The sequence below is a fragment of the Rhinopithecus roxellana genome, chromosome 11 (genome assembly GCF_007565055.1).
Source record: "Rhinopithecus roxellana isolate Shanxi Qingling chromosome 11, ASM756505v1, whole genome shotgun sequence".
Lineage (NCBI taxonomy): Eukaryota > Metazoa > Chordata > Mammalia > Primates > Cercopithecidae > Rhinopithecus > Rhinopithecus roxellana.
This window is the reverse complement of record NC_044559.1, coordinates 44,800,443-44,821,864: the sequence shown is the minus strand read 5'-3', so window position 1 is coordinate 44,821,864 and position 21,422 is coordinate 44,800,443. Positions and strand designations below refer to the sequence as shown.

The 21,422-nt window shown below is 41.8% G+C and overlaps 1 protein-coding gene and 1 pseudogene across 4 annotated transcripts in view; one reads left to right on the top strand and one right to left on the bottom strand.

The window, feature by feature from the left end:
- Positions 1 to 21,422, bottom strand: part of ZRANB1 (zinc finger RANBP2-type containing 1) — a 74,924-nt gene that overhangs the window by 31,172 nt on the left and 22,330 nt on the right. The window contains exons 2-3 of one of the 3 annotated variants that reach the window (XM_030940091.1): positions 19,368 to 19,542; positions 16,639 to 17,489 (exon numbers count right to left, since the gene is read on the bottom strand). In XM_030940091.1, coding sequence (XP_030795951.1) covers positions 16,639 to 17,489; positions 19,368 to 19,408 — 892 coding nt within the window. In that variant the 5' untranslated portion in view covers positions 19,409 to 19,542. Of the gene's footprint in view, positions 1 to 16,638; positions 17,490 to 19,367; positions 19,543 to 21,422 lie in introns of those variants that run through there. The other 2 variants (XM_030940092.1, XM_030940093.1) reach the window with 2 other exon arrangements.
- Positions 10,807 to 11,607, top strand: LOC104658051 (annotated as a pseudogene). Its single transcript, XR_004059952.1, has one exon. The product of XR_004059952.1 is annotated as a 40S ribosomal protein S6 pseudogene (transcript).

Below are 21,422 nucleotides of genomic sequence, written 5' to 3'. Positions count from 1 at the left end.
TAATCCTTAACTGAACAAGGTGGGGCAACAGCAATTATTGAAACTATTGGTGAAACTAAATACAGACTTTCAGTATTAAATTTCTTGGACAACTATACTGTGTGGTTATGTAGGAAAAAATGCCCTTGTTCTTAGGAAACACATGCCAAGTGTCATGATGTCTTCAGCCAACTCTCAAACAGTTCAGAGAATACACACAAGAAAAATATATAGACAGAGACACCAAATACAGCAAAGAACTAACTAGAAAATCTTGGTCAAAGGCATGTGGTGTTCAATATATTACACTTGTAACCTTTATACAGGTTTTGAAATTTCTCATTATAAAATAATGACAGGGGCCAGGCATGGTGGTTCATGCCTGTAATCCAAGCACCTTGGGATGGATGCCAAGGCAGGTGGATCACTTGAGGTCAGGAGTTCGAGACCAGCCTGGCCAATATGGTGAAACCCCGTCTCTACTAAAAAACACAAATATTAGCTAGGCATGGTGGCGAGTTTGCCTACAGTCCCAGCTACTTGGGAGGCTGAGGCACAAGAATCGCTGGAGCCTGGGAGGCAGAAGTTGCAGTGAGCCAAGATCGCACCACTGCACTCCAGCCTGGGCAACAGAGCAAGACTCCATCTCAAAAACATAAAAATAAATAAAAATAAAATAAAAGAATGACAGGGAAAATAGTGGTTGTCTATGCACAGCAGGACTGGAAGTAGACAGAAGAAACTACTGCATTTATTTATATTTGCATTTCTGTGCTGCCTGGGTATTTTTTAACCATGTGCCCAGTTTAATGCAACTTTTTAAAGTTAGTTTAGATCCCAACAATTCTCTAGAGTCAAAACACATACTTTTATACTTGATATTTAAAGGATACATCTGGATTTCATAACTCAATGTGTTCATTTAATATAGTACCTTGTTTTTTAAATGAAAGCCGTTACTAAATCAATGGTGCATATTCAAGTGTCAGTGTCACATAATCAAGAATCACGTGACATAGTCCCTTTCTCAGCATAAAAAGGCACATTACTGGTTGGCAACCCTGTGTAATCAATCATCTCTGTAAGTCGAGAATTATGTCTCAGACATACTAAAGGCAACCAAGAGAATACTGGGGCTTTATTTCTGCCATCACCATCCATTTGCCTTAATAGAGACACTCATTCCTGGAAGTTTTCTTTTTATCACAGGTGTCAGAAAGTACTTTCAAATCCCAGACCAAACTGGCCAGCATCATTTAATAGTGGAAAGGGAAGAGGTGAAAAGTGTGTGTGTGCACACAGGCATGTGTGTTCCCTACAGATTAGAATATTTTATGTTGCTGGAAATTCTCACAATTCACTTAAAAATCATGACATAAAATGTTATTTTATATCCACTGTTCCAAAATCAAAACAGGAAATCCTTAAAAACTTGAAAACCAAAAACTACCTGAAGATAATACTTCTTTCATGGTGCTAAAAATAACTCTTATTACCTACATGAACTACCTTGGATAGGAAGTAAACCCACAATCAAGAATGTGGAGTGAAATGATTGCAGTTTTTATAGCTACACACGCATCACACTTAAGAGTATCACGCGGCCGGGCGCGGTGGCTCAAGCCTGTGCCAGCACTTTGGGAGGCCGAGACGGGCGGATCACGAGGTCAGGAGATCGAGACCATCCTGGCTAACACGGTGAAACCCCATCTCTACTAAAAAAAAAACACACAAAAACTAGCCGGGCGAGGTGGCGGGCGCCTGTAGTCCCAGCTACTCGGGAGGCTGAGGCAGGAGAATGGCGTGAACCCGGGAGGTGGAAGTTACAGTGAGCTGAGATCCGGCCACTGCACTCCAGCCCGGGTGACAGAGCGAGACTCCGTCTCAAAAAAAAAGAGTATCACGCAAAGTTAGCCAAGGACATACAAGGCATTGCCAGTATTCTAGCACTCACTTTCCTTTTATGCATGCAGACCAAAAATTGCTACAGAAGTCTGTATATATTTTGGATCCTATTAAAAGCTTTTAATGTGTCCAGGCATGGTGGCTCATGCCTGTAATCACAGCTACTAGGGAAGCTGAGGCAGGAGGATCACTTGAACCCAGGAGGTGGAGGTTGCAGTGAGCTGAGATTACACCAGTGCACTCCACCCTGGGTAACAGAGTTAAGACCCTATTTCGAAACAAAAAAAGACAAAAACAAAACAAACAAAAACAAGAAATCTTTTCGTATTTTTAACTTGAACCATTTTTGTGTTGTCTTTAATAAAAGGGCAATTAGATGGTTTTTGTTTGTTTGTTTTGAGACAGAGTCTCTGTTGCCCAGGCTGGAGTGCAGTGGCACGATGGAGTGCAGTGGCACGATCTCAGCTCACTGTAACTTCCACCTCCCGGGTTCACGCCATTCTCCTGCCTCAGCCTCCCGAGTAGCTGGGACTATAGGCACCCACCACCACGCCTGGCTAATTTTTTGTACTTTTAGTAGAGACAGGGTTTCACTGTGTTAGCCAGGATGGTCTCGATGTCCTGACCTCGTGATCTGCCCACCTCAGCCTCCCAAAGTGCTGGGATTACAGGTGTGAGCCACTGTGCCCAGCCAATTAGATGGTTTTAAATGTTTAAGCCCAGCCAATTAGATGGTTTTAAGTGTTTAAAACTATTGATAAGATGCAAGACCTGTTTAATGGTGGTTCTGCCTCCATTCACATGGAAAACAATGTATTAAGAAAAAAGGGGCCAGGTACTGTGACTCACGCCTGTAATCCCAGCACTTTGGGAGGCCAAGGTGGGCTGATCACCTGAGGTGAGGAGTTAGAGACCAGCCTGGCCAACATGGTGAAACCCTGTCTTCTCTACTAAAAATACAAAAATTAGCCGGGCATGGTGGCGCATGCCTGTAATCCCAGCTACTAGGGAAGCTGAGGTAGGAGGATCGTGTGAACCCAGAAGGTGGAGGTTGCAGTGAGCTGAGGTTATATGACTACACTCCATCCTGAGCAACAGAGCAAGACCATGTTTCCAACAAAAAAAAAACTTTTAATGTACCATTTTTAACTCAAACCATTTTTGTGTTGTTGTCTTTAATAAAAGGGCAATTAAACAGTTTTAAATGTTCAAAACTATTAATATGATTCAAGACCTGTTTACTGGTTCTGCCCTCTATTCATATGTAAAACGATGTATTAAGAAAAAAAAGGGCTAGGCATGTGGCCTACACCTGTAATCCCAGCACTTTGGGAGGCTGAATCAGGCCGATCACTTGACCCCAGGAGTTTGAGACCAGCCTGGGCAACATGGTGAAACCCCACCTCTACAAAAAAAAAAAAAAAAAGGCCGGGCGCGGTGGCTCAAGCCTGTAATCCCAGCACTTTGGGAGGCCGAGACGGGCGGATCACGAGGTCAGGAGATCGAGACCATCCTGGCTAACACGGTGAAACCCCGTCTCTACTAAAAAATACAAGAAACTAGCCGGGTGAGGTGGCGGGCGCCTGTAGTCCCAGCTACTCGGGAGGCTGAGGCAGGAGAATGGCGTGAACCCGGGAGGCGGAGTTTGCAGTGAGCTGAGATCCGGCCACTGCACTCCAGCCCGGGCAACAGAGCAAGACTCCGTCTCAAAAAAAAAAAAAAAAAAAAAAATTCCAGGAATTAGCTGGGCATGGTGGTGCATGCTTCTGGTACCAGCTACTCGGGAGGCTGAAAGTGGGAGAATAACTTGAGCCTGGGCATTCAAGGCTGCAGTGAGCTGTGATCAATGCCACTGCACTCCAGCCTTGGCAATAGAGCAAAATCCTGTCTCCAGAAAAAAAGAAAAGAAAGGGAAAAGAAAAAAAAAAAGTACACTAAATCAGAAGGATATCTTTCACTAGAACACTAGTTTGGCATCAGTATACAAAGTTCATAATCCAGCACTTAAAAAGTAGCCATAACTGAACAACTTCACCAGCTTCCTCTCTAAACTTGCAGATGATGATCTCAAAAAATGACATATTAGATCACAAATCTGCAACTGAGCTACCAACACAAAAGTAATAACGACTGCAAAGTAATCCATAGAACAGGAAAAGTTCTAAACACTGAAAGACTGTCCGAACAGCTTTGGTATACCAAACCAAAAACAGGCCAAACGAGCAGAACAAACAGAACATACACTACAGAAACACCACACACAAAAAGTAAAGTCCAAATAATGTGACCTAATTATGGAATGCTATAAAATATTAGCAAGTAGCAGATTACCCTGGGCCACAGCAATCAGCTTCATACAGGCATATTAATTTCACTGACTTGAAAAAAAGCAGGGCTGTCGGGCGCGGTGGCTCACGCCTGTAATCTCAGCACTTTGGGAGGCGGAGGCAGGCGGATTACAAGGTCAGAAGACCGAGACCATCTTCGCTAACGCGGTGAAACCCCGTCTCTACTAAAAATACAAAAAAATTAGCTGGGGGTGGTGACCGGCGCCTGTAAGTCCCAGCTACTCGGCAGGCTGAGGCGGGAGAATGGCGTGAACCTGGGAGGTGGAGCTTGCAGTGAGCCAAGATAGCACCACTGCACTCCAGCCTGGGCGACAGAGTAAGACTCCGTCTCAAAAAAGGAAAAGAAAAAGAAAAAGAAAAGAAAAGAAAAGAAAAGAAAAAAGGTAGGGCTGACAACATTAATATTCCCAGGCATCAAACATAATTCAGAAGCTCCAGTAATGGCCAGGTGCAGTGGCTCACGCCACTGCTGTAACCCCAGCACTTTGGGAGGCCGAGGCGGGCGGATCACAAGGTCAGGAGATCGAGACCATCCTGGCTAACTCGGTGAAACCCCGTCTTTACTAAAATAAAAAATAAAAAAAATTAGCCGAGTATGGTGGTGGGCGCCTGTAGTCCCAGCTACTCGGGAGGCTGAGGCAGGAGAATGGCATGAACCCAGGAGGCAGAGCTTGCGGTGAGCCGAGATCACGCCACTGCACTCCAGCCTGGGAGACAGAGCAAGACTCCATCTCAAAAAAAAAAAAAAGGCTCCAGTATTAACCCTCAACCACATCTAGCAGAAAGAAACACCGTTACCATTTGTGTCTTGGAAAGGACAGCTACTTCCCATACTAGTCAGCCCCTCTGTAACTCAATGTCTTTCATTATTAACAATGCCTCTGACCTCCTCTAGGAACTGGTGAAAATTAAGTAAAATTTCTGAAATTGTCAAATTAAGGTACTATTTGCTGGCCGGACACAGTGCCTCACTACCTGTAATCCCAGCACTTTGGGAGGCCAAGGCGGGAGGTAAGGTCAGGAATTTGAGATCAGCCTGGCAACAAGGTGAAACTCCGTCTCTACTAAACAAAACACACACAAAAATTAGCCGGGCACAGTGGTGTGCACCTATAATCCCAGCTACTTGGGTGGCTGAGGCAGGAGAATTGCTTGAACCCGGGAGGCACAGGTTGCAGTGAGCCAAGATCGCGCCACTGCACTCCAGGCCGGGTGACAGAGCAAGACTCCGTCTCAAAATAAAACAATAAATAAAATTCTGTTTGTTTAGGGCTGGGCGCAGTGGCTCACGCCTGTAATCCCAGCACTTTGGGAGGCCAAGGTGGGCAGATCACCTGAGGTTAGAGTTCAAGACTAGCCTGGCCAACATGGTGAAACCCATCTCTACTAAAAATACAAAAATTAGCTGGGAACGTTGCCGGGCGCCTGTAATCCCAGCTACCTGGGAGGCTGAGGTAGGAGAATCTCTTGAACTCAGGAGGTAGAAGTTGCAGTGACCCAAGACCACGCCACTACACTCCAGCCTAGGCAACAAGAGCGAAAACTCCATCTCAAAAAAAAAAAGCTATTGTTTTTAAAAAAAAGCTATTTGTATTAATTTCTTATTGCTGCTCTAACAAATGATTACAACTTTAGTGACTTAAAACAACACAAACTTTCTGTCTTACAGTTCAGGAGGTCAGAAGTTCAGCAAGGCTTTTACTGAGCTAAAATCAAGGTGTTGGCAGGGCTGCGCTCTTTCATGAGGCTCCAGAAAAGCCCTGCCTTTTCTCTTAGAGGCTGCTGACAGTCCTTGCCTCACGGCCCTGCAACTCTCCCAAGCCTCCACTTCTCTTCTTATGGTCCCATCTATAATCGTCACTCTCCTGTCTCCCTGTGATTTACAAGGACGCTTGTGATTACACCACCTACCCAGATAACCCTGCCATTTAAGAAATCTTTAATCACTTCTGTAAAATCTCTTTTGCCACGTAAGGTGGCCTACTCACAAATCCTGGGGACTGGGATGTAGGCATGGGGAGGTGGGATGTGGACATTATCCTGCCTGCCACTCTATTTATATTGGTCATGTAAATCACCCAAAAAGCCCCAAGAGGGCATAGAGGGAGATGAACCTATGAGGAAGTCAATGCGCAAGTTAAAAACGTAAATTTGGACACTATAACTTATCTCATCAAGTGTGTTTTATTTTTTTGCTTTTATTTATTTATTTTGAGAAGGAGTTTCGCTTTGTTGCCCAGGCTGGAGTGCAGTGGCATGATCTCGGCTCACTGCAACCTCTGCCTCCCAGGTCCAAGGGATTCTTCTGCCTCAGCCTCCCAAGTAGCTGGGATTACAGGCGCACACCACCACACCCAACTAATTTTTGTATTTTTAGTAGAGATGGGGTTTCACCATGTTGGCCAGGCTGGTCTTGAACTCCTAACCTCAAGTGATCCACCCACCCCGGCCTCCCGAAGTGCTGGGATTACAGGTGTGAACGACTGTGCCCGGCAGATAGTGTGTTTTTAAAAATACCGAATGTTTTGTCCCTTCAGGTAAGTCATCAATAAAATATCCTTGTGAAAGAAATAATTTTTAAAGCTAAGGAGTAATGAACTAGAGAATAGAAGCCTCTTCTATTTTTTTCTTCACAATCGTCTGTATGCCCTGAGTTTTCTCTCAAGTTAAAAAGTCCCCCAAAGATGTCTTAAATGGGCAAAATCACCAGTGTTCAAAGCAAGGATCTCCTTTTCCGTTTTGTTTTGACATGGTAATTTTCTTTTTTTTTTTTTGGTTGAGACGGAGTCTCGCTCTGCCGCCCAGGCTGGAGTGCAGTGGCCGGATCTCAGCTCACTGCAAGCTCCGCCTCCGGGTTTACGCCATCTCCTGCCTCAGCCTCCCGAGTAGCTGGGACTACAGGCGCCCGCCACGTCGCCCGGCTAGTTTTTTGTATTTTTTAGTAGAGACGGGGTTTCACTGTGTTAGCCAGGATGGTCTCGATCTCCTGACCTCGTGATCCGCCCGTCTCGGCCTCCCAAAGTGCTGGGATTACAGGCTTGAGCCACCGCGCCCAGCCCGACATGGTAATTTTCTTGGTAATATATATCACCTTAAAATTATTCCACTTCAAAGGAATATAATCTCTTAAAAACTAAATGACTTTTTCTTCAAAGAAGTTAATTTCATTTTGTTTGGATTATTTTACAACTTCCCTTTCATTACACCAGGCACATATTTCAGCAGTAGAAACTTTAAAAAAAAAAAATCATTATAGAAGATTACATTTTGCAAGTTTTGTTTCTCCAGAGAAAAAAGTAATACTAATTTAATAATTTACTTGAGAAAAACCTCTGACAAATTGTAAATGTCCATCCATATACATAATTCTTAATATCAATACCAAAACAAACTGAAAAGAATATTTTAAAATGTAATAACGCCTACATTTGGCTTTTTTTTTTTTTTTTTTTTAAACAATGTGTGTTAGTAAAACCAAATGGTCAAATACCTTCTGATATATTTAATACCATGCAAGTTTTTAAGACATGGTCTTGCTCTGTCACCCAGGCTGGAGTGCAGTGACACAATCATGGCCCACTGCAGCCTGGGCTCAAGTGTTCCTCCCATCCCAGCCTCAGGACCAGAGGGGAACACCACCATGCCTTGCTAATTTTTTTATTTTTTGTAGAGACGAGGTCTCGCCAAATTGCCCAGGTTGGTTTTAGAGTCCTAGGCTGAAACGATTCTCCCCTCTCTCAACCTCCCATAGTGCCAGGATTACAGGACTGAGCCACCAGACCCAGACCCATCCAGAAACTGTGGAAATATTTAGATATTTCTAGAGTTATACTTGGCACTCTAGAGTGGACAGACACCATATGACACGTTATACGGATTTCTGGCAAGGGGCCCAAATACAATTAGAATATTTTGCCTTTGAAAATCAAACATTGATTTTCAACACAATTAAGTTATGAGAAAAGGGAAAATAATAAATTAAATATAACAATATTTTTGCAGATAACTAGTAAAAGGTGACCAATACACGTTCTATGTTTTAAAAATCATCTAAGGCCAGGCACAGTGGCTCACACCTGCAATCCCAGCACTTTGGGAGGCCGAGGCAGGTGGACTGCTTGAACCCAGGAGGTTGAGACCAGTCTGCGCAACATGGGGAAACCTCATCTCTACAAAAAATGCAAAACTAGCCAGGCATGGTGGTGCACGTCTGTAGTCCCAGCTACCTGGGTGGCTGAGGTGGGAGAATTACTTGAGCCCAGGAGGCAGAGGTTGAAGTGAGCCAAGATCACACACCACTGCACTCCAGCCTGGGAGACAGAAATGACACCACCTTGCCTCAAAAAAGTTAATTAGTTAATTAATTTAAAAATAGGCCGGGCGTGGCAGCTCACGCCTGTAATCCCAGCACTTTGGGAGGCCAAGTTGGGCGGATCACGAGGTCAGGAGACGGAGACCATCCTGGCTAACATGGTGAAACCCCGTCTCTACTAAAAATACAAAAAAAAATTAGCCGGGCGTGGTGGCAGGCGCCTGTAGTCCCAGCTACTGGGGAGGCTGAGGCAGAAGAATGGTGTGAAACTGGGAGGCGGAGCTTGCAGTGAGCTGAGATGTGCCACTGCACTCCAGCCTGGGCAACAGAGCGAGACTCTGTCTTAAATAAATAAATAAATAAATAAATGTCATCTAAGTCTGTATAGACATGTCAAAATTCTGAAAGTGGGATAAATTTTGCTCAGAAACCATCAGAATTACAATCCTCATGATGCCACTTCAACCTGCTACTTGATAAAGAAGAGATTCTGGTTTGGTTCATAAGTCAGTGATTCTCAACAGGGAACACCACTGCATGTGCACTTCAGGTCACCCCAAAACTTTGGAGCACCAGGAGGCATTACTGATTCACATATTCCCTATAGTGAAAGCTGTTCACACCACTGCTTTGGGCAACTGAGTATTTCAGCATAAAAATTCCAGTTTCACGCCAGGTGGTGGCTCACAACTGTAGTCCCAGTACTTGAGTCCAGGAGTCTGAAACCAGCCCGGGCAACACAGGGAGACTCCATCTCTACAAATCATTTTGAAAATTAGCAGGGCATGGTGGCATATACCTAGGTACTCCCAACTACTAGGGAAGCTGAGGTGGGAGGACTGCTTGAGCCCAGGAGGTCAAGGCTGCAGTGAGCTGTGATCACACCACTGCACTCCAGCATGGGCGACATGTGTGTGTGTGTGTGTGTGTGTGTGTGTGTGTGTGTGTGTGTGTGTGTGTAAGTGTGTGTGTATATACATATATGTATATACATATGAGTATATATACATATAGGAGTATATATACATGTGTATACATGTATATACACATACACAGTTTCAATGTGAACTTGTTACTTAAGTTTGACTTTTTCCCCCTATACCTTCAACAGCTCCAACCAAATCTCAGCTCCTAAACTTAAGAAAGATGCAGCTATTGTCTAGGAAGTGAGATAAATGCCAACTCACTTGCAGTAGGTCCAATGACAACTGAATAAAATATTTCAAGTAAAAATCTCACTTGATATGTTATAACAAACACATAGAATGATTTTTTAAAAAAACAAATATTGCCATGAGTGAAAGTAGGAAGGTAGAGAAATTAAACATAAACCTGACTTTAGACTTTTCATATCCATAGACTGCCTGGTGATAAGCCTCTATACCCTGAAGCCTCTATACCCTTTCCTGTAAGACCCTTTCATACCCACTAACTACCTCAGTCTTTCTGACAACCAGTGAGAAGTAAAACTGGCTCTCCTGGGTTAAGTCCCAACTATTGAAAAACACAGAGAGCTAGGAAGCAGGCAAAGAATCTAGAAATTCATAGGAGTAGGATAAAGGTTTGTCCAGACCCCAGTTCCCAAAAATATTCATTCGTTCATTGATATAAAAATACCTGAGTGCCCAGTATGTCTGTAGCAGGCACTGTTCTACATGCTAAGATACAGTTTTGAACAAAATAGATAAAATTACTGGCCCTCAGGAAGCTTAAATTCTAGAGTAGAGACAGAGAAATCATAAACGAGATGACTAAGCATATTAGAAGTGTTATGAAGAAAATTAATGCTGTGGGGAGGGACAATGGACAGAGATGAAGTTTTGGATACAGCACTCATACAGGACCTCACTGAGAAGGCAATACTTGACAAAAGAAGTGAAGGTGGAGAGCAATCCAGGCAGAGGAAACAGCAAGTAAAAGGCTTCAGGGCTTGTTTATAGAAAAAAAAAAAAAAAAGTGGCAAGAGTGGCTGGAATGAAATGGAAATGGTGGAAAACAGATTAGTTCAGAGATAACACACTTTTGGCCCTTGAACAACATGGGGATTAGGGGGACCAACCTCCCACACAGTAGCAGATCCATGTATAACTTTTAACTCCCCCAAAACTACTGATAGCCTGCTGTTGACCGGAAGTCTTACTAATAGCATAAACAGTCAAATAACACATATTTGTATATGTGTTATACACCGTATTCTTGTAATACATGAGAGAAAAGAAAATGTTATTAAGAAAATCATAAGGGCTTTTCCGTGGCGCCTCGGAGGCGTTCAGCTGCTTCAAGATGAAGCTGAACATCTCCTTCCCAGCCACTGGCTGCCAGAAACTCATTGAAGTGGACGATGAAAGCAAACTTCGTACTTTTTATGAGAAGCGCATGGCCACAGAAGTTGCTGCTGACGCTCTGGGTGAAGAATGGAAGGGTTATGTGGTCCGAATCAGTGGTGGGAATGACAAACAAGGTTTCCCCATGAAGCAGGTGTCTTGACCCATGGCCGTATCCGCCTGCTGCTGAGTAAGGGGCATTCCTGTTACAGACCAAGGAGAACGGGAGAAAGAAAGAGAAAATCAGTTCGTGGTTGCATTGTGGATGCCAATCTGAGCGCTCTCAACTTGGTTATTGTAAAAAAAAAAAAGGAGAGAAGGATATTCCTGGACTGACTGATACTACAGTGCCTCGCCGCCTGGGCCCCAAAAGAGCTAGCAGAATCCGCAAACTTTTCAATCTCTCTAAAGATGACGTCCGCCAGTATGTTGTGAGAAAGCCCTTAAACAAAGAAGGTAAGAAACCTAGGACCAAAGCACCCAAGATTCAGCGTCTTATTACTCCACGTGTCTTGCAGCACAAACGGCGGCGTATTGCTCTGAAGAAGCAGCGTACTAAGAAAAACAAGGAAGAGGCTGCAGAATATGCTAAACTTTTGGCCAAAAGAATGAAGGAGGCTAAGGAGAAGCGCCAGGAACAAATTGCGAAGAGACGCAGACTTTCCTCTCTGCGAGCTTCTACTTCTAAGTCTGAATCCAGTCAGAAATAACTTTTTGAGTAACAAATAAATAAGATCAAACTCGGAAAAAAAAAAAGAAAGAAAGAAAGAAAATCATAAGGAAGAGAAAATACATTTACTAACTCATTAAGTCAAAGTGACTCATCATAAAGGACTTCATCATCATCGTCTTCACCTTGAGTAGGCTGAGGAGGAGGAGGAAGAAAAGGGGTTGTTCTTGCTGTCTCAGGGGTGGCCGAGCTGGTAGAAAACTTATGTATAAGTGAACCTGCACAGTTCAGACCTGTGCTGTTCAAGGGTCAAAAGTATATGGAAGGAAGCTGAAGTGCGCAATACAGAGCATGTAGATGGCCTTGTAGAGTTTTTGAGGGACTCTGGCTATTATTTAATCCAAGTAAAACAGGTGATCACTAGAGGGTTCTGAGCAGAGTTAGCTCCTTTGACGACAGCAGATTGTAAGGAGGGCAAAGGCAAGGGGGGATCATGGTTTGGACAAGAATAGTGAGAAGTGGTCAGAGTCCAGATATATTTTGAAGGTAGAGCCAATGGATCTTCTGAGAAATAGGAGTGGGGCATAAGAGAAAGAAGAATCAAGGAGGGCCAAGGCTTTTGGCACAAGCAATGGAATGAGAAATTTGCCATCAACCATGATGAGAACCTAGGAAAAAATAGATTTGAAAGAGAGACCAGTTCTGTTTTAGCATCACTGAGCTTGAAATGAGCTTGAGTTATTAAACACTCCAGGAAAGATGCTGAATAGGCAGCTGGATATATGAGTCTAGGGTTCAGGAATACAAGTTATAGCACAGATTTAATATGGTATTCTTATCTAACCGTGTGTCTTTTTAAGGATATAGCTATGTACACAAATTGAAGTGCAATTTCATAAGGCAACTGATTCAATACAATAGCAGAATAAAAGCAGGGCATTAGGTAGTGTTGCTCTATTCTCTAGATACATTGTTGTCTACCCAGTGAGAAAAGCAGTCTATAGTGAGTGCTGACATGACTGCCCTAAAAACTTGATGTCCCTAAAAACATCTAGCACCAATTGCAGACATTCCAGAGACAACTGTACATTGACATTCACACCTCTACCTTTACCACCCTGACTCTCAACCTCAGGTTCCACTACAGATGTCGGGTTTTGGCACAGCTGTCCCCAACATCCTCTCACCACATTAAGATCATTTGACTTATGTGAAACTTACACTCAATGGCTATGTCAATATGCTTGCTCAATACTGTTGACGCCTTAGTTGACACCTGCCCTCTCAACAACTGGATCTTCCTCATTCCCAGTTTATCAGCTATAAAGCTGACCTGAGGTTGACATTTTTTTCCAACTTTAAATGGAAAAGTCTCACATTTTATACTCAGTGTATATAATGTAGAGATGGATTTTTTAAAAAACACTTAACATCAACAACCCAAAATACACTGTATCTAACGAAATCTGGGGAACATAAGGCAGGCAGAAAAGGGAAGTAAAGATTAATTTTGAGTACATGTGAACTTCTGTTAGTCTTACTGCTCAAGCCTTTTTTTTAGTTAACCCAACACAATGTAAACAAGTTTCTAAAAAGTATTTAACATATTTCAGTGATGTTTACACATCAGAATATGGCTATCAAATAGAAACAGGCCTATAATTATAACCTTATGTATAACAGTTCAGAATGACATCGTACAGTTAACAGTAAAAAATATCTGCTGATAGGAAAGACACAGTCCACATTACCAAGAACCAAATACAATCAACCCTTGGCCCTGAGAATCTAGAAACTTTGCAGGTGGAAACAGCAACTTAATGACAAATCGTTTTGTAAATAAAACAAGGTCAAATTCAATACTGGTCCTATTGGTAGAAGTTTTTGCTTCACCCTTTTTTTTTTTTTTTTTTTTAAGACGGAGTTTCACTCACTCTTGGCGCCCAGGCTGGAGTGCAATGGTGCGATCTTGGCTCACTGCAACCTCCACCTCCCAGGTTCAAGAGATTCTTGTGCCTCAGCCTCCCGGGTAGCGGGAACTACAGGCATGCGCTACCACGTCCAGCTATTTTGTACAGTAGAGACGGGGTTTCTACATGTTGGGTCAGGCTGGTCTCGAACTCCCGAGCTCAGGTGATCCACCTGCCTCAATCTCCCAAAGTGCTGGGATTAACAGAAATGAGCCACTGTGCCTGGCCTTGTTCCACTTTTAAATTGAAGTCAGTGATTAAAATGCAAAGAGATGGGAGGGACCCAGTGGCTCACCCCTGTAATCCCGGCACTCTGGGAGGCTGAGGTGGGTGGATCGCTTGAGCCCAGGAGTAAGATACCAGCCTGGGTAACAAGGTAAAACCCTATCTCTACAAAAAAAATACAAAAATTAGCTGGGCGTGGTGGTACGTGCCTATAGTCCCAGCTACTCAGGAGGCTGAGGTGGGAGGATGATTTGAGCTTAGGAAGTCAAGGCTGCAGTGAGCCATGATTGCGCCACTGCACTCCAGCCTCACAACCCTGACTCAAAAAAATAAAATGCAAGGAGGTACAAGGATGGCTAGTCATCTAAAGTAGTAAGGATATGTAGAAAAAGGTAAGATCAAGAAGAAATAATGTCATAAAGACAAACATGTTGATTCATCTAACTTGTATGCTTCAAGGAAAGAAAGTATTTCAAATCAGGTGTTCCTATCCTGAGATCCACTGACTCGAAGCAACCTGGGGCTGAAGTGAAGCCCTGATTCCTAAAGGATTCTATGACCTTTAGTGGGGTTTAGTGACCTTCACTGTGAGAGCTTGCAGTGAGCTGAGATCCGGCCACTGCACTCCAGCCTGGGCAACAGAGCCAGACTCCGTCTCAAAAAAAAAAAAAAAAAAAAAAAACCGTCACAATGAAGTCTAGTTCATTTTCATCTATAAACCTACATGTACTATAACACCATCTTGTAGTCCAAGTACTCATAGTACACTACTCCCTGCAAAAAAAAAAAAAAAAAAAAAAAAAAAAAAAGATTTTAAGAGTGTTCCAAAGGCATACAAGCAATTAAAAGACAATCACACCCAACATAAAACCTCATAGATATGTAAAGATTCCATTTATATGAATATCCAGAATAGGTAAATCCACAGACACCAAAAGCAGACTGGCAGTTATCAAGGGTTAGCGGGTAGGGGTAGGGACCAGTAACTGCTTAATGGGCAGACAGTTACACCTTTTGGGATGGTGAATATGTTTTGGAACAACACAGAGGTAGTGGTTACACAATGTGAATGCATTAAATGCCAAATGAGTTGTTCACTTGCAAAACGGTGAATTTTTATGTTAAATCAATTTGATCTCAGTAAGGAAACTAATAATAAAACCCTTTTGTATCTCCTATATAAATTTTTTTAACTGACAATCATACTATATGCTGCCCTCAATTTGGAGCAGAAAAATTAGTGGAATAAAATGGGACAACACAGACAGAAGATGGCTCGGTGTGTTTTCATCCCTCATCCTCAGGATGGGAAGAAACTAGAACTAAGAGCTGCTAAGTGCCTACTACGTCTGGAGGTCAGAAGGATTCATCTGCTGGGATATTCTTTTTTGCCAGAACAAAGCTAAAACTGAAAACTCAGGATTTCGGCTGGGCACAGCAAATTATGCCTATAATCCCAACACTTTAGGAGACTGAGGTGGGAGGATCGCTTGAGCCCAGGAGTTCAAGACCAGCCTGGGCAACATAGGGAGACCCCCATCTTTACAAATAATAATTAAAAACAATAGTAGGGCATAGTGGTACATGCTAATAGGGAGTCCCAGTTACTGGGGAGGCTGAGGTGGCAGATCACTCGAACCCAGGAGGTTGAGGCTGCATCACTGCCCTCTAGCCTGGGTGACAGAGTGAGATCCCATCTTTGGGGGGGGGGGGGGATGATATACATATAATATATATAAAAATTTATTTTAAAACTCACAATTTCTTGGATATCAATTCTTAGGACTCACAGGTTCATACACCTAAAACTTACATATTCTTGGGCTGGACCCAGAAGAATTAAAAAAAAAGAAATTGGTACTGAGGGAAAACATACAGCTAAGGTATAGTTAAGGCTTAGCTGTTGTTCCACACAGAGTTTAAACTTAGTAATCAGACCGAACGTCAAAGTAAGCACCCTATCCAAAAATTTAATAAAATCAAACATCTAATCTACTCAAAAAAAAACTGAAGACTCAAGTAACTGCTTTTGTGAATTACATCACAATTAACTCACAAAGTCAAGAACTGAAAAAAAACTCTGCTCTCCTATGTCTCTGTCCTTCAACAGTATTTCCTGAGGAAAATGTCACAATACATACGAACCATAACTTGAAGTATGGAATCAGCTGGCTACATGTAATCAGCTCCATAAAGTTTGCAAATATTTACTACATGACATTCATGTTAAATTAACACCAGTATTTTCAAGGTCAATATGTTTGTTCAACTTTTTGGAGTCACACATTTTTGTGGTATTTTTAACATCTGACTAAAGCTTCTATCATCACAAGATGCTCACACTGTTTACAAATACTTGGAAACAGCAGCTGGTGTTCCTCAGTTACATCTTGTTACAATAAACAGAGTAGCAGTTTTAAAGTCCAGGTATATATTTTACCATTGATGTGTAAAACCTTTGCTTTAACTTAAAAGTTTCCCTTGCCCCCAGTAATGGAGAAACATGAACACAATTAATTGTGGGCAATTTAGTACAAAGTTATGACAAGATCACAGATACACAAATTTTTATGTATGCATACTTGAAAGTACAGCTATCATGCTGAATGAATTAAATGCTGGTGACTTTGAACACATATACAAATATATATATACACACACACACACACACACACACACACATATACATACATTTTTTGTGGGCATGGAGACAGTCTCACTATGTTGCCCAAGCTAGAGTGCAGGTACTATTCACAGACCGATCATGGCATACTACAGCCTCAAACTCATGGTCTCAAGCAAGTGGCTAAGACTACAAGCATGTGTCAGCACACCCAGCTCTTTTCGTATCATTTTTACTACCTTTTCCCATTCCATTCAAAAAATGCAGAATACAGAAACTTACCCACACAAGCATTGAGGAAGAGCCAATCAGTCTTTTTCATCCTGTTTTTAATTTGCTTTAGTTTTTTAAAGTCTACTTCAAGTTCCTCCTTGCTGCCCACAGCACCAGCCAATTCAATTCTCTGAAAATCCATTTTCACTTCAGAGTCCCGCTTCGTGGCAGGAGGTGATCTCCTCTGGCTATTACCACTACTGCAACTTCCCCTCCATCGAGCTCTGTCTTGCTCATTTATTATTGAAGAAGCCTCTTCAGTCTCTGCCAATTCTATTGCTTCAATGTTATTAGGTCTGGGGTGATCACAAACAACACACCTTTTAGCCTTGGCCCAGTTTTCATATGTGCAAACAGAGCAAGTCCAGTGCTGTGTCCTAGTGTTCAATTTATTTCTATCATTGTATTCCTCACAAGGATCAACAGAAAAAGCAACCGGTCTTGAGCCAGATCCTGAGGACTGAGGAGATTCTGTAGGACTCCTGGTCCTACGTTGGGATAAGCACTGGGTACATCTGATTGCTCTTGGCCAGTTCAAATATGTACACATGTGGCATGACCACTTATTTGCATTTTCCATGCTATACGAAGATTTAACCCTTGGTCTTGCACTAGAGTCTGGACATATCAAAGGACTACTTCCTCCTTCGGGGCCGGAAGGATCCCAATCTCTACCAACATCACTTGAACCACTTTTAAATGGATCTTCTGTAATAATTGTTCCACTAGGTCTTTGGGCACGACACATAGTACACTTGATTGCAGATGGCCAGTTTTCATACGTACAATATTCACAAGCCCATTTAATTCCACGTTCTGACATTGTGCACTTCTTGAAGTGAGCTGTGTCAGGCAGGAAGCTATAAATAATATAGGACATGGTTATTAAAATAACTACATTCCACCTCCAAAAATACACTCCCCAAAAAGCATGCCCTTCAACCTACAAAATACAAACTTCTCAAAAGATGCATGTAACATTTCGACACTGAATTATCCTAATTTTCTTTTTTGATTTCCATAGAAACACTGGAGATAAATTCTCAAAAGAAAAAATCTTAGACCTTGGGATTTAATAAAATTGAACTTTGGAATGCAAAAAGAGATAGGCAGGAAATATAAGGAGATTTGATCTAAGAAGGATGAGATTAAAGGGAAGCCACTAATAGAAATGTTTAATTTCAGGGAGGCCATCACATCAATTTAGAAAAGTAACCAATAGTTTAAAGAGACAAAGGTAGAGGAAACAACACAAAGTAAATAATAGCTTAAACACATAACCATTCTCAAATTATGAACACAGATTATGATTCATGAATTCAGAAGATCAAATAACGTCTATTTTATCATTCTCACTAAGGGAGAAAAGCAGTTTAAAATGCTAATTATCCACTGTTCTTAATTAGCACAGGTAGTAAAGAAACGTTAAGAAGTAATGGCTACAATTAACAAAGTAACATTATGAAATAGGTAGTTCCTTGATATTCTGTAGCCTCAAAATCTAGTTCTATTTGGAGCAAAAAGAAGAAGACTGTACTGGGGAAAATTAAATCTGTGGAAGGTCACTGAAATAACTAGTAGCATAATCATTCCAGTGTAATTGTGAATGTTCATAATTAAAATATTTTAAATTTTGAATATTTAAAATATATTCAAAATCTAATTCATGGCCAGGGATCGTAACTCACGCCCGTAATCCCAGCATTTTGGGAGGCTGAGGTGGGTAGATCATGAGGTCAGCAGTTCAAGACCAGCCTGGCCAAGTGAAACCCCGTCTCTATAAAAATACAAAAATTAGCCATGCATGGTGGTAGGCGCCTGTAATCCCAGCTACTCGGGAGGCTGAGGCAGAGAACTGCTTGAACCCGGGAGGCAGAGGTTGCAGTGAGCCAAGATCGCATCACTGCACTCTAGTCTGGGCGAAAGAGAGAGGCTCCATCCCCCCCCACAAAAAAAAAAAATTCAATTCATATTTAAAATATATTCACACTATTTAAAAGAGTCCTAGGATTCAACAATGGGCTAACCCTACACTATAATGAAAAAAGACTTCATAATGTAATGGCAACTAATTCATAAATGAAGCAACTTACATAACAAATTTAATGATTTTTTTTAATGGCTTGAATTTAGACACTGGCCACTTTTCTTAAATACTTTTATCAACTCAGTATCATCCCAACACCTATTTTTCAGCAGGAAGAGAAAGAAATCCTAGGCAGAGCACAGAAGCTTTGCTCTTTCTCAGGGATTTTTCCTGAACCTAGAGGGTTAAATCTTTCCTTTTTTGTTGTTGTTTTTTAGAGATGGGAGTCTTGCCATGTTTTGCCCAGGCTGGAATGCAGTGGAGTGGTGCAATCTAAGCTCACTGCAATCTCCACCTCCCAGGTTCAAGCGATTCTCCTGCCTCAGCCTCCCAAGTAGCTGGGAGTACAGGCACGTGACACCATTCCCGGCTAATTTTTATATTTTTAGTAGAGATGGTGTTTCAGCATCTTGGCCAGGCTTCTCTTCAACTCCTGACCTCGTGATCCACCCACCTCGACCTCCCAAAGTGCTAGGATTACAGGCATGAACCACTGCGCCTGGCCTAAATCTTTCACTTTTGAAGTATACTGTATTATGTTCCTGCCTGCCAAGTCCACACACCATATATAGTGTGAACTCTGCTAAGAAGAAAAAAAAAATCACTATAAGAATATATACTATTTAATAGCTAAAATAAAAACCACACTTACTAAGATTTTAGTTCCCACGCTATAACCTCCACCTTGCACATGATTAGAATAAAAGTACGGTTTGCAAATCAGATCGAAGACAAGATTCCGTCTTCATGCTGGCTCAGATTCTGACTTCCTCAGGAGATACTGCAAAACGTGATAAGTGGTTCTGTCTGACTGTGAATAGCTATTCCTGTAAAGGAGACCAAAACTGAATTTCACTTGAAGCCTGCTACTTTAGCTAAAAGGTTTTTTTAAGGCTTTATTTTTATCAATTCTCTATTTTAACCCTACTCATTTATTTAAACAATGGACAACTATATTTAGAATTTTAATTTAACAGAACAATAAAACTGGCTAATCAACTGAGCTGGTCAGCCAAATTAAACACGGATGAGATATTTTTCTATATAACTTTAATCCTGTGCTGTGTACAAAGGTCTAATATTACCATTAATTTGGCAGTGCTAAGTTAATTCCTACCTGTATTACTTCTATTACTAAAAGGGAAAAGATGATAAAATCCAAAAAAGTAGAAAAAGCAAAATAATTGCTTATATTTAGCTATGAAACCACCTTCAGCAACTGCATTTTTTTCCCTGATCCAAGGAATATAAAATTATCTTGCTTAAATTTTTAAATCTAGTTTGTATAATGATTACTTACAACCTGATAGCAGCCCAAAAATGTGTGCAAGAGCAGAGAACTATAATCATATAAGCATCCAAAAAGTAGAAAATACAGATTTAATGGCAATTTTCATACTCCTTAGGCAGATTCTTTAAGTTTCTCAGGAACAAAATATAAGTTACTTGTTCATGCTACCAAAAATTAAAATGAGCATGTAGAAACTTATTAACAAGATAAATGCCATCCATAACGAACATATATCCAGGGCTACTCTAAGTAATTTCAATATATCTTTTAAAATATTCACATTCAAAATCCATACTTGTTTTGTTAAGTCTTACTATGTTTGTAGGCGCAACTAAACAGCCCGTAACCTTACGTTATCTTAGCTAATGTTCATGTAACTAATACACTGGCATAATATATTTAAATGTCTAGGCTGATTTAAAAAACAAAAAATTGCCATAAAAAATAATCACTGTCATAAATTCCTGGTAAAACAATGGACAGATAGCTGCCTAATTAGCCCACCAACCTCTGAAAATCCAGGTAACTAAGCAATACCAAAACCAAGCTCAAGAGTTTTAAGAGATGTGCCTTATATTAGATAATAAGCACGGTGGCTCAAGTCTATAATCCCAGCACTTTGGGAGAATGAGGTGGGAGGATCACTTGAGCCCAGGATTCAAGACCCACCTGGGCAACATAGCAAGACTCCATCACTACAAGAAAGGAAACAAACACACACACACACACAATTTTTGTTGTTGTTGAGACAGTCTTGCTCTGTCACCCAACCTGGAGTGCAGTGGCACGATCTTGGCTCACTGCAGCCTCTGCCTCCCGGGTTCAAGCGAATCTCCTGCCTCAGCCTCCTGAGTAGCTGGGACTACAGGAGCATCCCACCATGCCCAGCCAATTTTTTAATTTTCAGTAGAGACGGAGTTTCACCTTGTTGGCCAGGCTGGTCTCAAACTCCTGGCCTCAAGTGATCCACCTGCCTCAGCGTCCCAAAGAGCTGGGATTATAGGCGTGAGCCACTACGACCGTCCAAAAAAAAAAAATTATTGTTTAATTAGCCAGGTGCAGTGGCCTGTGCCTATAGTCCCGGCTACTCAGGAGGCCAAGGAAGGAGGCTCATTTGAGCATAGGAGTTCAAGACCACAGTGAATTATGATTGTGCTACTGTGCTTCAGCCTGCCATGACAGAGCAAGACTGTCTCAAGGAAAAAAAAAGGAAAAAAATGTAATGATGTATAGTCTTCACTCTAAGAGAACTTGAAACATTGCGGGAATGTTGTTTAGCAACTGCAAGGTAAAATTCATTGAAGAGTGGCTGGGCACTCATGCCTATAATCCCAGCACAGGAGGCCTAGGTAGCTGGATTGCTTGAATCCAAGAGTTTGACACCAGACTGGGCAACACGGCAAAACCCCATCTCTT